Source organism: Epinephelus lanceolatus, chromosome 6, assembly GCF_041903045.1.
Source record: "Epinephelus lanceolatus isolate andai-2023 chromosome 6, ASM4190304v1, whole genome shotgun sequence".
Taxonomy (NCBI): Eukaryota; Metazoa; Chordata; class Actinopteri; order Perciformes; family Serranidae; genus Epinephelus; species Epinephelus lanceolatus.
The window spans coordinates 8,200,031-8,212,817 of NC_135739.1; the positions used below are offsets into that span (position 1 = coordinate 8,200,031).

The 12,787-nt window shown below is 41.5% G+C and overlaps 1 protein-coding gene across 1 annotated transcript; it reads left to right on the top strand.

The window, feature by feature from the left end:
- Nucleotides 1-3,049: 3,049 nt before the first annotated feature.
- On the top strand, nucleotides 3,050-10,075 carry dpt (dermatopontin). The gene is made up of 4 exons (XM_033621331.2): nucleotides 3,050-3,433; nucleotides 7,168-7,293; nucleotides 8,914-9,021; nucleotides 9,256-10,075. The coding sequence occupies exons 1-4, from the start codon at nucleotides 3,159-3,161 to the stop codon at nucleotides 9,320-9,322; spliced, it is 576 nt and encodes a 191-aa protein (XP_033477222.1). The 5' UTR covers nucleotides 3,050-3,158; the 3' UTR covers nucleotides 9,323-10,075.
- The last annotated feature ends 2,712 nt before the right edge of the window (nucleotides 10,076-12,787 follow it).

Below are 12,787 nucleotides of genomic sequence, written 5' to 3' on the forward strand. Positions count from 1 at the left end.
TCTGCGCGGATCCATTTGTGTGTGGCGTCATGTTAGCACTTTGTGATCTCTATCTGTGCAGAGCAGCTTTATTTCCAAGACATGTGAATGATTGTTTGTAATGGATGGTCATCTTGTGGTGTTGGTAAAAGCAAAGTGGAATAAACCTTTTAGTCAATTACCCTAACGCAGAGCTGATATAATCTTGATGTGATAGAAGATCAGATGTTGTCGTAGGTTTTTGTTATTGTGATATTAAAATATATAGCTTCAATGCATCTTTCTCCTGGGCTTAAATGCAAATCAAAGTTGAGGGATATGGCTGGTGTTGTATATTTCTTATCACCAACAAATCCAATCTGTCTCTCAACACTGACTCCCCAACCTCAAATAAACTGGCCCTGTGGACAATCCTCAAACGTGAAATAAAGGTCCGCAATTAAAACTCAGGGAAGCAACTGTGTGCTGCGCTTCAATGGTGGTGAAGAAATTAAGCAGACATACATTTGCAAAAGCAACCATTTAGTCCTGTTCCTTAACGTCTGTTCTCTTCAAATCTCAAATCTACTGTTAGAAAACTCTTCGAATGAAGCATCTCACCTTAATCTTACTTGTAGAGGTGTTTGTGAAAGTTGGCTCGGTGTTGGCTCATGAGACAGTTGGGGAAAGAAGTACCCACTAAATCTGACCAACCACCCATAGACTGTATAAAATACTGGACGCAGCCACTGTGACGTCATCCATTGGTTTGTGGACTCCCATTTTAAAGCCTTGAGTTTGGCATTTTTTGATTTTTGGAGCCAGAAGTGACCACATATACCCATTTGCTGTTGGTAAACAGTATGACGTCTTGTGGTGGGTGGGCCTTAGCTGGAGGCAAAACAATTCTCCACAGACATTAGCCAGCACTAGCTAGTGAGTTCTGTTGGCTTGTTTTAGACAGTGGAGGAAGATGAGATTGGTGCGTTTGGAAATACTCATTGTGTACTTGAGTGCCGGAGTACGCTCTGGACCATTTCTTAAATTTATATAGAAATATATTGCTCTGTTTCTTCGACCAACAGGGCTCTCATTTTAGTGTAGAGCGTCAGACTGCACCATGTCAAGTCACTCACCCTCTGGGACCACGAGTGTTACCTGAATGAGTAAACACTGACCAACGGGACCAGACTGGCCGACCCGTATGCTCTCACTCAGTGGATGGATGATGTCAGGGAAAGCTTTGTGGTTGATCATTATGCCAATCTTACAAAGGAGACTGACTCTTGAATAGACTCCAGTTTGTTTTGCTTTCAAAGCTAACGTTAGCTAATGTGCTAAAAAGTTAGCATTACAGAGAAATCCAATATTCCTCTTAATACCTCCCCAGTTTCTGATGAGGCGGACATGACAACCCTTAATACACATAACATTATTCATCCCTTCAACAGGAAACACTTTTTCCCTAACCTGATATGAAGTGTGTGGTGCACATGTGAGCATATTAGATGATGGCCACCGTCCAGTCCTTTTTCGATATCGCATTTAAACATAGGAGAATTTAAACATATTAATAGATATTTTAAAATAAAATATTTAATTTTATTTTGGTGTTTCCTTGCATCATGTTTGATAAACTCCTTTATGTTCTGGCTGTTGCTTTTCCACTTTATTAAGATCTGATTATTATTTTTATGTCTGTAAAAAATCTCCTGAATAAAGACACATTCCCTCCCTACTTATTATCACACAGTTGATATGAGCCAAACGGCAACCACCGAGGCTGAAAAATTAAGCCAATACAGAAATGCCAAAAACTGCACTTCCTCTAACGGCCACTTGAGGCTGGCTCCAAAGGTGAGTCAGTGTCCGCAGACCCCCATGTTAAAATGCCCAACTTTACAGCAGAAATAACAATTCACCTGTTTACATTTTATCAAGGCTTAAAGTTACATATAATTAAGGTTGCGGCTGCCTGAGTAACAGATGGGTGCCGTTCATTAACAAGCCAATACCATGGCGACAATATTGATAATGGAACATAACCATGGTGCAACCCCAGAGCACCAGTGATATTACTATTTCAGTGTTTTCAGTTTATGAAAGTTAAGCTAAGTTATTGTTCAGTGGTTGGTTGTACTAAAAGACCCTTTAAAAAGTCAGGTATACAATTTCTATCATAGGTACATTTTGTTTTTATGGTTTTATGCCTGTTTTTTGCTACAGAAAATTAGCATTAGCAGTAGCACTATGGCTGTTCACCATAGCTGTAAAGAAAGAAAAACAAGATACTATTTATTAATCTCAGAGGGGAAATTCAATTTTTTTTTCACTCTGTTGTCATATACACACAGGCCTAAAATACACACATGCACAAACTGGACCTATACATGCATTAAATGGAGCTGGCACCTCTCCAGCTACCAGTCCATGCTCCATATTCAGTCCTGATGGGGACTTAAACTGGCAACCCTCCCGTTCCCAACCCAAGTCCCTATTGACTGAGCTACTGCTGCCCCAAATGTGCCATGCTAACCAAGCTAGCAGCTAACGTTAGGGTTATCTCCACCCTCTCATACAAATATGGTTTCTTCTGGCTCCAAAAGTCAAAGATGGCAACAGTCAAAATGCCAAACATCAGGCTCCAAAATGGGACGACACAAACCAGTCATTGTGGCTACATTTATTATTTCATGCAGTTTATGTTACTGATGCATTGCTCAATAAAATTATGATTTTCAATTCTGTCAGAATCATTCAGCATTTTAATGTATGTTGCAAAACTGTCACAAAATAATGTTTATTTATGTCTTTTTGGTGAAATAAATGTGGTGATTTTTATGATAAAAATAAAACTGTTTATTTTCCCTAAGTACAGATTACATAAAAAAAACCATGAACACTCTGCAGCCTGAGTAATTAGATGGTTCAAACGTGCCGACAGTTTTTTAAATTGCATGTTATGTGAAAGTGCTGTGTTTTAAGGTAAACCCTTTCCCACGGTGAGACTTTGTTAACACTGTGTCTCAGAGTCTACCTTAAAACGCTAAGCGAGGTCCACTTTTGGATTTGTCCCATGAGCAGCAGATTACACATCACTCCTGGTTACAAAACATCTGGACAACAAAAGTTGGAAACTTGGAGGAGTTTAAAGTCGGGCAGCTGTGAGGGAACGCAGCAGACGGACTGATTTCTTCAACATGAATCCTGCTCTGGTAGTGTTGGCGTCGTGTCTGCTGGCCACAGTGGCAGCTCAGTCTCAAGACCACCATGACATGGGCTGGGTCAATGGCTACCGCCAGAGCTTTAACTTCCAGTGTCCCCACGGAGAGGTCCTGGTGGCTACCAGGAGCTACTATAGCGAGGCGGACGGCATGGACCGCTTGTGGTCGTTTGAATGCCAGCCCACACCTGAGGGTCTGGGGGAGCCCACTGACTGCTGGTGGGACGACATCAGCCGTGCTGGGATGGAATGGTGAGTTCTCTGATTTATTTACTTAAAACTATCTACTTTCTTTGACTTTTACAGCTATGTTGCTTATTGTTATATATTTAGAGTGTTTTAAAACTTTAAATACAATGTTAGTAGGACTGATGGACAAGTTTAATTAACTAGTTTTCTTGGTAGGATGGCTGCTCTGTGGCACAGAGAATGCACTCTGATGAACAGCAGGTTTTTCTCCTGTTTATGATCATGCAAACACCATTACACTGAGTGCCTGAGCCAACAGGGATATAAACAGCAGCAGCATAAATAAATGATGCAGAATAATATACACAAATTCAGAAATGCACTGAAAGAGGATCAACATCTGAGTCAGACTACATGTGTACAGTAAGTGTGGTAAACTTGCTTTGAGCAGTTTCCTACAGCCTCTCTTTAACTCTGCACGGCAGCTGTGAACATGTTTATTCATTCGTTCGTTCAGGTCCAGAAAAGCAATTCAGAGGGACATATATTACGAACAGATCCATGTGAAAGCCACGTCATATAGGCACATCTTTGGCCCACTTGTCTAACATTGTTCCAATTAACAAGAGGAACCAGATCAAAGATTTAAAGAATCTTGCCTGAATTACTGAGTTACGTTGCGTCATGTCTTCTTAGGGACAAACTCTGACCAGCAACACAGGTTGTTAAAGGCCACTATTGGCAGACGACGAAGGCCCATATGAGAACTGTGTGGAGTTTGATGCTGAAACTGTTGTATGAACAAAACCACCCGTGTTGTTGGAATGGAAGACCTCCAGTCCTCGTTTAAAGACAGATGCAGCTGCATCCAGAGAATGTCTATGGTTGTTTAGAGACCAGGTTGCATCGGCTCTTCTTAGGCCTTTGCACACCAAGGTCATATTTTCATGTGCATTTTTTTTTTTCAACTCGTTCTCACTCCCAGGTTGTACAAATATTGACGCTTTGTCACACCTCTCAGCGTCTGATAGTGACGCAAAAACACCCTCTGGCGCACCTATGTGACGCACAGAAACACATTGTAACGTGGTTAATGTTCTAAACCAGTCGCTGTTAGGTTTGGTCAACAAAACTACTTTGCAGGTTAGGCAAAAAACATGTTTTGGGTTAAAATAAGTATGTTTGTGACATAAATACATTATGACTGACATCAGTGTGTGACAACCGTACGTAAATTGCGTAATGTTATGTTAAAACATTTACTTCTAATTTCACGTAGGACGTGAATTTTGGTCCCCTGGGTGAAATTCCGGATTTGTTTGCATCCACCACAGCTCCCTCCCACCCTATGTGGGCTCTCTTGTGCTTTATACTATGTCACTTGTTCTCAGCGTAGAATATCACCACGGATGGATTTACATTGGAGTCAGCCGTAAAGACATTAATAAAATGAAGACATTAAGGGTGCCTTTGGTGTCGATATTTGGTTGGTATTTGACAACCTGGGAATGAGAGCAGGCTGGGTTTTATTTCATAATCTGTCATCCGATAAAAATCATTATGCACACACATCTTGCACAATGAATGATTATTTCTTCGATTTGTTGACTAATCATTTTATCAAAAAATTTGTTAAAATGTTGAGAAATGTCGGTCTGTCTCTCCCAAACCCCAAAATTATGTCATCTAATGTCTTGTTTCGTACTCACACCAAAGGGTTTTAGTTCACCGTCATGGGTGAGTGTGTAAAGCTGCCAATATTTGAACGTAAGAAGCTGCAATAAGAGTATTTTGGGGTACTTTTATAGTACTTTTCTGTGAAAACTCAAACCGATTAGTCGACTACTAAAATAGTCACCGATTATTTTAATAGTCGATTAGTCATCGATTAGTCGACTAATCGTTGCAGCCCTAATGGAAAGCCTAACATTTGCTTCTCTTCGCTGTTGCCACTCACTGCCCATGTCTTGAATTTGGCACCGCGGCTACCTGAGTTATAAAATGGTGCTGTGAGGCTATTGAATTGCACTCATTGTCATCATCATTGCTGTTGTGCATTTCCGGATAGGCTAATGTTACCTTCGCTTGCCTCCATTTCAACTTCTTTTATTTGCTGGCCCGTTGTCCACCTCTGCCTGTTTCTCTCTCTTGTTGCTGATGTTCGTGTCCCGTCACGCCACATTTTCTTCACTGCTTCTTGGTCAAACAACTCTCTTAAGTCTTTTCATGAATGCAAAAAATGCCTTTGTATGAAAAGGGGATGACATGCAGCAAAATGCTGCAGGCTGGAATCAAACACACGTCTGCTATGGCAAAGACATTGCCTTTGTACATGGGACGCCTGCTCTAACCACTGAACTACTGGGTGCCCCAACGTGCAACAATTTTGGATGAAAAATATGGACTTGGTGTGTAAAAGCCTTTAGCCTTGTTATAACATGACTGCGCAGTAGGTGAACATATCACATCACTGAATTCAAACAGATTGGCCACTAGTTGCTACTACTCACTAGAGTGAGGAGAAGTAACATGGAAAATGGTCCATTGAACACTTTATAAAATTTGATTTAATAATGGTGTAACCTGGGAAGAATTAAATGACGTCAGATATTTCCCGCTCATTCTAAACTGCATGAGTAATCCCAACTGTGGAACATATTTCTCCACGTGTGCATACAAAAAGCAAAGTAATACACATTTATAAAGGATAAGCAGTGGAGTTAATGTAATGCTTTATATAAGAGAATGCCTAAAAACCTTCCACTTGTTTATCTCTTTGTTACTCTCATAAAAAGTTGAATTTTGTCAACTGTTTTCTCATTCAGAGGAACAAAGCCAGGTCCTCCCGGTGCTGCATGAATCACCGTCTCAGTCCAGAACATCAATATGTGTTCTCCACTGACAGATCCTGGGAACATGACTTCCTCCAGTGAATCTAAACAAGATCTGTCCAACAGGCTGTGTCAGTGGCTCTTCAGAGACATCACATTGCATTTTATGGGCCACATGTTTCAGCTTACTGCGGGACTTTTGCAACATGTCATTCACAAAAACTAGATAGTAAAAACAGAAGAATATCCACACAAACATGTTCCACAAACTGCACACAAAGGTTGATCCGATTAAAGGACTTGGATAAAAGTTGGGAAAACCTGTACAGTGGGACAATTGTAACCTGACGTCTCCGTGTAAACAGCAGCTTGAATCATACTAAACAGTCCGCTGACTCAACTGTATCTGCTTCAGATTACTTGTTCTTGGTCGGAGAGCATTTTTTCATTTGTGCTCTTCTGATTGATTTCCACTTCAGCTCGACTGCACCCAGCTCACTGATTCAAAGACAAACACTGTGAACTCTATCACTGCCACGCCTGCCTCTTTAACATAGCTGTCTGCTTGAATTACACCAGTGAGGACATTACCCTGCAGGGAAACCACCCCCACTGGCTGAATGGCTGATGGCTGTGCCCATGTTGCCATGACAAACATCCACACATTGTGCAGCAGCTCCTGCTGCTTGGACCTGGTATTCTTGGATGTGTTGTGGCGACAGCAAAGTGTAGGGGCCATGAACAAAGTGCAAACAAACCAGTATTTACTTCAAAATAAGTAGATTTTTTGGGTCTGAAATGTTTTTCAGTGTTTTATCTCTCAAGAAATAATTGTATATTTGATAGCAGAGAAAACAATGATTTAAAAGCAAGAGGTCATTTTAGATCTTCTTCTTCTTCGTCTTTCAATGTCATAAATTAAAATAGTTTTATTGATAACTGAATGACTCTCTTTTGTCTTTGCAGGACTTCAACATGCACTCGTAACGGCCTGGTAGCAGGCGTACAGAGCAAGTACTTTGAATCTGTCCTTGACCGGGAATGGCAGTTCTACTGCTGCTATTACAAACGCCGCTGCCCCTACTCCTGCATGTACGTACATGCTCACAGGGTCATGATAAAGGAATATACTTTAAGATTTATGATTTTGGAAAATATGCTTATTCCCTTTCTTGTCAAGAGTTAGATTGGAAGATTGATACCACTTTTCTGGCTTTTCCATTGGCACTTCTTGCTGTGCTGAGCCCAACCATGACAGTGTTTCCATTACCAGTTTTAATGTGCCGAGTTGTGCCTGAGATGGACCATCTCCAGAGTCAGGTCAGACGAGCAGGGATCTCCTACCCTGGAAATCCAGAGTTCTTGTGAGAGCACAATTTGAATTTGCTCAGCGAGTCACTCTGGCAATCAGTAATGATGCTCATTACCTATGCCCATGAAACCGAGCTGCACCAATCACATTGGTGTATCTGATATAGGCGGGCCAGAGGCTTTGGCCGCTACAGTGAACGAGTTAGACTTGGCTTTTTCTCTAAAAGAGGAACAGAAGACAGCGCTTGAATCTTTTCTTTGCAAGAAGGACGTTTTTGCTGTTTTGCTGACCGGATACGGCAAGAGTCTAATCTACCAGTTAGCTCCGCTGGCAGCTACGCGTATACCTCAGCACATGTATTGTTCTCATTGGTCGTAGTGTTATCCAATTGCGTGCAGTGATATTTACAAATGCGTGCTTGGTGCCGCCCCTCGAGTTGGGCCATTTTACCCTAAATCTTTCTAGATTTGGGTCTGGATTTCCAGTATCCAGGCTAGGGATCTCCTGGTGAAGTCAAACAATGGCATGTGTATACATTCAGTAGGCTATATCTTCAGTAGCTAGCTAGCTAACCCTACACTTTTCAGGGTTTGATTCTGGTTTTGGAACAGGGAAGAAACGTATATCTTTTTCCAACCTCTCCAGGTAACGACTATCATTAATACACGACGTGCCCCAGGAGCAACATTTAGCTCCAAATCCACAAAACCAGCCTGAAAATGAAGCCCGGTGCTACGCTATGATTGGCCAGTCTTTATCTGGGGACGGGACTTAGCGCAGGGTCAATGCGCGTACCTAAAATGTGCCCGATTGTCCTCTAGAGGGAGCCAGCGTTAGAGGTGCTGGTAGACATTTTTTCCCACTTATGGACGGAGCCAGGCTCACTATTTGCCCCTACATTCATTCCTTGTGTTAAGTTAACCATCACCTGACCGTATAGCTTCATTTTACCGTATAAACATGAAATTGGTATTGATCTTCCTACTAAAATCATGGCAAGAAAGCACATAAGTGTATTCCCAAAATGACAATCGACTCTTTAAAACAGTGGTTCCCAACTGGCCCAGATTTCTCTTCAGTCATTAGTTTGAGGTCCACACAGTTTAATACATTCAGCATCATACTTGCGTTTGGCCATTTTCTTCAGCTAGTTTGCCGTCTCTGTCAAGTAATCTGTTAGTCACTCAGTCTACAGCAGAAAACAGCACTAATTAATAAAGCCTTTGTGCTGGAAATTCACTGTATTTAAAAATAAGGTGTGTTTTTTTACAAACTTGACATGTTTGCAAGTCACTTGGAATGACCCGCAATCCACCAGTTGGGAACCACTGCTTTAAAAGGTCAGTACTTTAATACTTGACATGCCAAAACATTACACACACTTCTGTTGCCTTCCACAGGAAAACCAATGACATCCCTGAATACTTCAGAGAAGAGGCAGAGATGGTGGTTCCCAGCTATGGCTACTTCGTCCGAGGTGCCCAGACCACCTTCAGTGGAGTGCTCAGGTTTGCTCACAACATCTGTTTATTTCCCAATAACTTCTGATCCCACGAGGCAGCACTTTGGATCTATGGTCCGTCCAAAAATTGTTGAAATCCTCTCAAGGCTGAACTGGAAGGAACGACCTCCATATGGGACCAGAACTTATTGGCAGAACAAACAAAAAACTGAAGAAACAATAAAGTCTGGTAATTTATGGTCACTGAACTGACAGGACTTTGTCTTGTTCTTTGTTTCAGAGATCGGCAGTGGAAGTACATCCTGTGCAGAATGACAGACTTTGACTGTGAATTTGAAAATTTATAAACTTGTCAGCAGCATTATTTTCTTTTCCATAAACACTGTTAACGACATATTTACTCTGCATTTAAACAAACACATAATACTGACATTATACACAACACTTTCATTCATGTATTCTGATAAATGGATCAACCCCAGGTGTTTGATATCTGCCTGTATAATCACTGTTTCTTAGTCTAGCATGCAAAAATGACTGCTCATATAAAGGTGAATATTGATATACTAAGCATCAACACAGAGGGTCTGCAGGGGATTTGGGCTCCACTGGATACTGTGGAAAGCTTAAGTGTTTTCATTTAGTTACTGGAGGAACTGGAAGTCATTTGGCATCATGTGAAAGTGGTTTTCCAAAACAAAGTCAATTACTTGATGCTGCGGTCACAGTGGTGGAAAACACTGCATCAGGCTCGGCTCCAGGACCTCTTAGTCTGAGGTCACATGACAGCGATGGCCAAACAAAATGGCTTTAGTTGGATGATTTTCACGGTCATAAAAGCATTCAGTGAGTGTTAGGTGTGACTGATTGGCATATTGTCTTGGAGGTAACAGTTGTGTGTGTGTGTTGCAAGTAATGCGAAGCTCTTTCAGAATCACTGGCGTTATGAGCTTTGTGTGCGATGGAAGTGTCCCACCTGCTTTCAATTGACTTCAAATCTCTCCTTTATTAAAGTGTCTTGTTCTCTTTGGCAATACTGTACTAGCACTCATGTAACTGTACTGTGTGAAAATGGGATTAAAACCATCCCCTTCTTTGGATTACTTTGTAAAGTCATTTATTTAATATAAAGATCTGGTTGTTCGTTTTTTAACACAATGCCAAAAAAACTCAGTTTAGATCTCATAACAGAGTATATGATGTTTTACATTAAATATATTAATTGAAATCTTATGAGCATTGAAGTCACTGAAAACAACAGGATGAACTCGTGGAGGGAAAAGGTTGCGGGAGGAAGGATAATCTCGCTACGTGAGAGTGTAAGCCTTCCAAAAACACAGAGTGGATGAAGTCAGCCATGACGATATCAACAGCTCTTTTGGGCTTAACTTGGCTGAAGGCAAACTCAACACTGCTTCATATTGCCATAACACACTGCTGGAAGGGTCTGACATTAGGGATTACCACATCAGCAGTGACCCAGTTATTGCTCACATGATAAGAAACTTACAGTGTTAAAAAAATCAAAGGAATGGTTTGACTTATTCAGGTTTTTGCTGAGAGTTAGAAGAGAAGACCAACACCATTATCGTATTTTGGGTGACAGGATTTTTAAAAAAAAAACTTTTTTATCCCATATCTCTTACGCTAATCATCACCTATACACCAGTGTCTCAGTATCTAAATGATTCACTCTGGACCATAACTAACCTGGAAATCCAGATGCCCCGCCCCTAGCAAATTCTAATTTGCACTGCAGGGGGATCTGGCCCCGACGGGCAGAGCCCACTGAATCGCCAATCAGACCAATCAGATCAGTCTATCTGACAGAGGCAGGCTCTGGGCGGGCGTAACATGATGAGGACAGCACTGCGCCGTAGGAGTCGAAAAGTAAACAGCCAAGATGGCAGCTGCCAAAGGACCGCGTCCATTCAATTTAGTTTTGGAAGAAACGCTAAGCCAACTACGCTTATCTTTTTCCTTGAGAGAGGAACAGAAGACTGCCCTAGAAGCCTTCATCTCCAGGAAGGACATTTTTGCTGTTTTGCTGACGGGATACAGCAAAAGCATAATCTATCAGTTAGCCCCACTGTTCGGCAAACAAATGGGGCTTACTGCAATGAATACGTCACCTTGTTTTTTGCTCTGATTGGCCATCGTGCTATCCAATTGCGTGCGGTGGCATTTGAAATGCCCAGTTTGTGCCGCCCCTTGGGCAGGAAAGGTGTATCGGTGAGGGCTAGACTCAAAATCTAGATTTGAGTCTGGATTTCCAGGCTAGGCCATAACTCATTTTGTGTTCAATGTGAAATGCACACAAAACGACAGCACTATCAGGATACATCAACCCCATCACCAGCAATACTGCATTCTCTGAATCTCGGCTTGAACATGTGTGGCTTTTCCTCCATTTGATACTCGTCTCATGCATCTGTAAAATCCGTCGACACATTCAAATTCTGACCTCGTCAGATATATACGTTTGGCCATTGACCTTCCACGTCCAGATACGACGTGCAAGGTACCCTGGGTGTGTTGGTTGTTGACATTCTGGGACGCCATGTCAAGTTTTGCCTGTTACATGCATTGTCTTCTTTCAAGATACACTTCAGTTTTCACAGGAAATTTACTGTTTACATACAGTCTCTTTCAAAATGAAAGCACTACATCGGTACAACACTGAATTGACATCTTATTTCCTTCAGCAACTAACGCACGTGATTACTTTTTGCCAACAAATGCCCATGGATAGGTTTAGAAAAAAGAACAGTGATTGGCTTTATAATCTTACAAAAGCAAACACCGGCCTCCCAGGTGAAAGTCGATGGTTGCTGGACCCATACACCCCCCCTCCCACCTGCCCCACTCAGACTTTCCCTGCTTTAACTTTTGTTGTTGTCTCACAACATTTCCCCTGATGCTGCCGGATGCCGTTAAACAATAACAGCGACCAGCCGCGTATCATGCTGGCGTGAAAGGACAGATTTTTTTTGTCAGTGTCTGATGCCAAAAATCACTGCCCGTGTGCTGGATTTCGACTTCGGAGTGAGACCAGTTTGAATCCACAGGCACAGGCAATGGTGGCGGTGGTGGCGAGAATTCATCAACAACAGAGAATGGGGTGTCTTCATGGCTGTTCAGCTACTAGCTACTGTCAATCTGAAGTTTGGCGGGGACAAACATTCAGCTTTACTGGCGACTGTAAACTCCACTCAATATCTGCGACATGTTCGACACGTTCGTGGGAACTTAAACCTTTTTTTTTTTAATCTGTAGGATATAAAATACAAAGTGTAAAAACAACTAGATGCAGTTTTATGTGCAGGACTATTTCTTGGCCTGGGTAGATTGTTTTACTTTTGGATGGAGCTAAGTTTCCCACTGCTTTCAGCCTTTATGCTCAGCTAAGCTAACCTAACCCATCTCCTGGCTCCAACTTTATATATTCAACAGACAGATATGAGAGTGATATCTTCCCATGATCTTCTCATGTAACTTTTGGCAATAAGGAACTTGAAAATATGGTTAATTAAACTAAAACAAATATATGTCTACAATGAGGCATGTGCTTTTTGATCTTGGAGAAAGTAGTGTGAAATTCCAACTTTTATGTAGAGCTTTCAACCATATTGTACAGTGTGAGCATTCATGCTTCACTTTGAGGCCAATGTAGATGAGAAGCTCTAAAATTGATACGAATGAAATCATAACAGCTGCTGAGCCTAAAAGATATTTTTTCATGACAACTGAGAAAACTATTTGCTGAGTAAGATCATGTAATGTGGTTAAAGGTTCCAGTAAAAGCAAATGGA

Coding starts and splice junctions, on each gene's coding strand:
- dpt (XM_033621331.2), top strand. CDS start 3,159: ATGAATCCTGCTCTGGTAGTGTTGGCGTCGTGTCTGCTGGCCACAGTG. Junction 3,434..7,167: donor AGCCGTGCTGGGATGGAATG/GTGAGTTCTCTG, acceptor TTGTCTTTGCAG/GACTTCAACATGCACTCGTA. Junction 9,022..9,255: donor ACCTTCAGTGGAGTGCTCAG/GTTTGCTCACAA, acceptor TCTTTGTTTCAG/AGATCGGCAGTGGAAGTACA.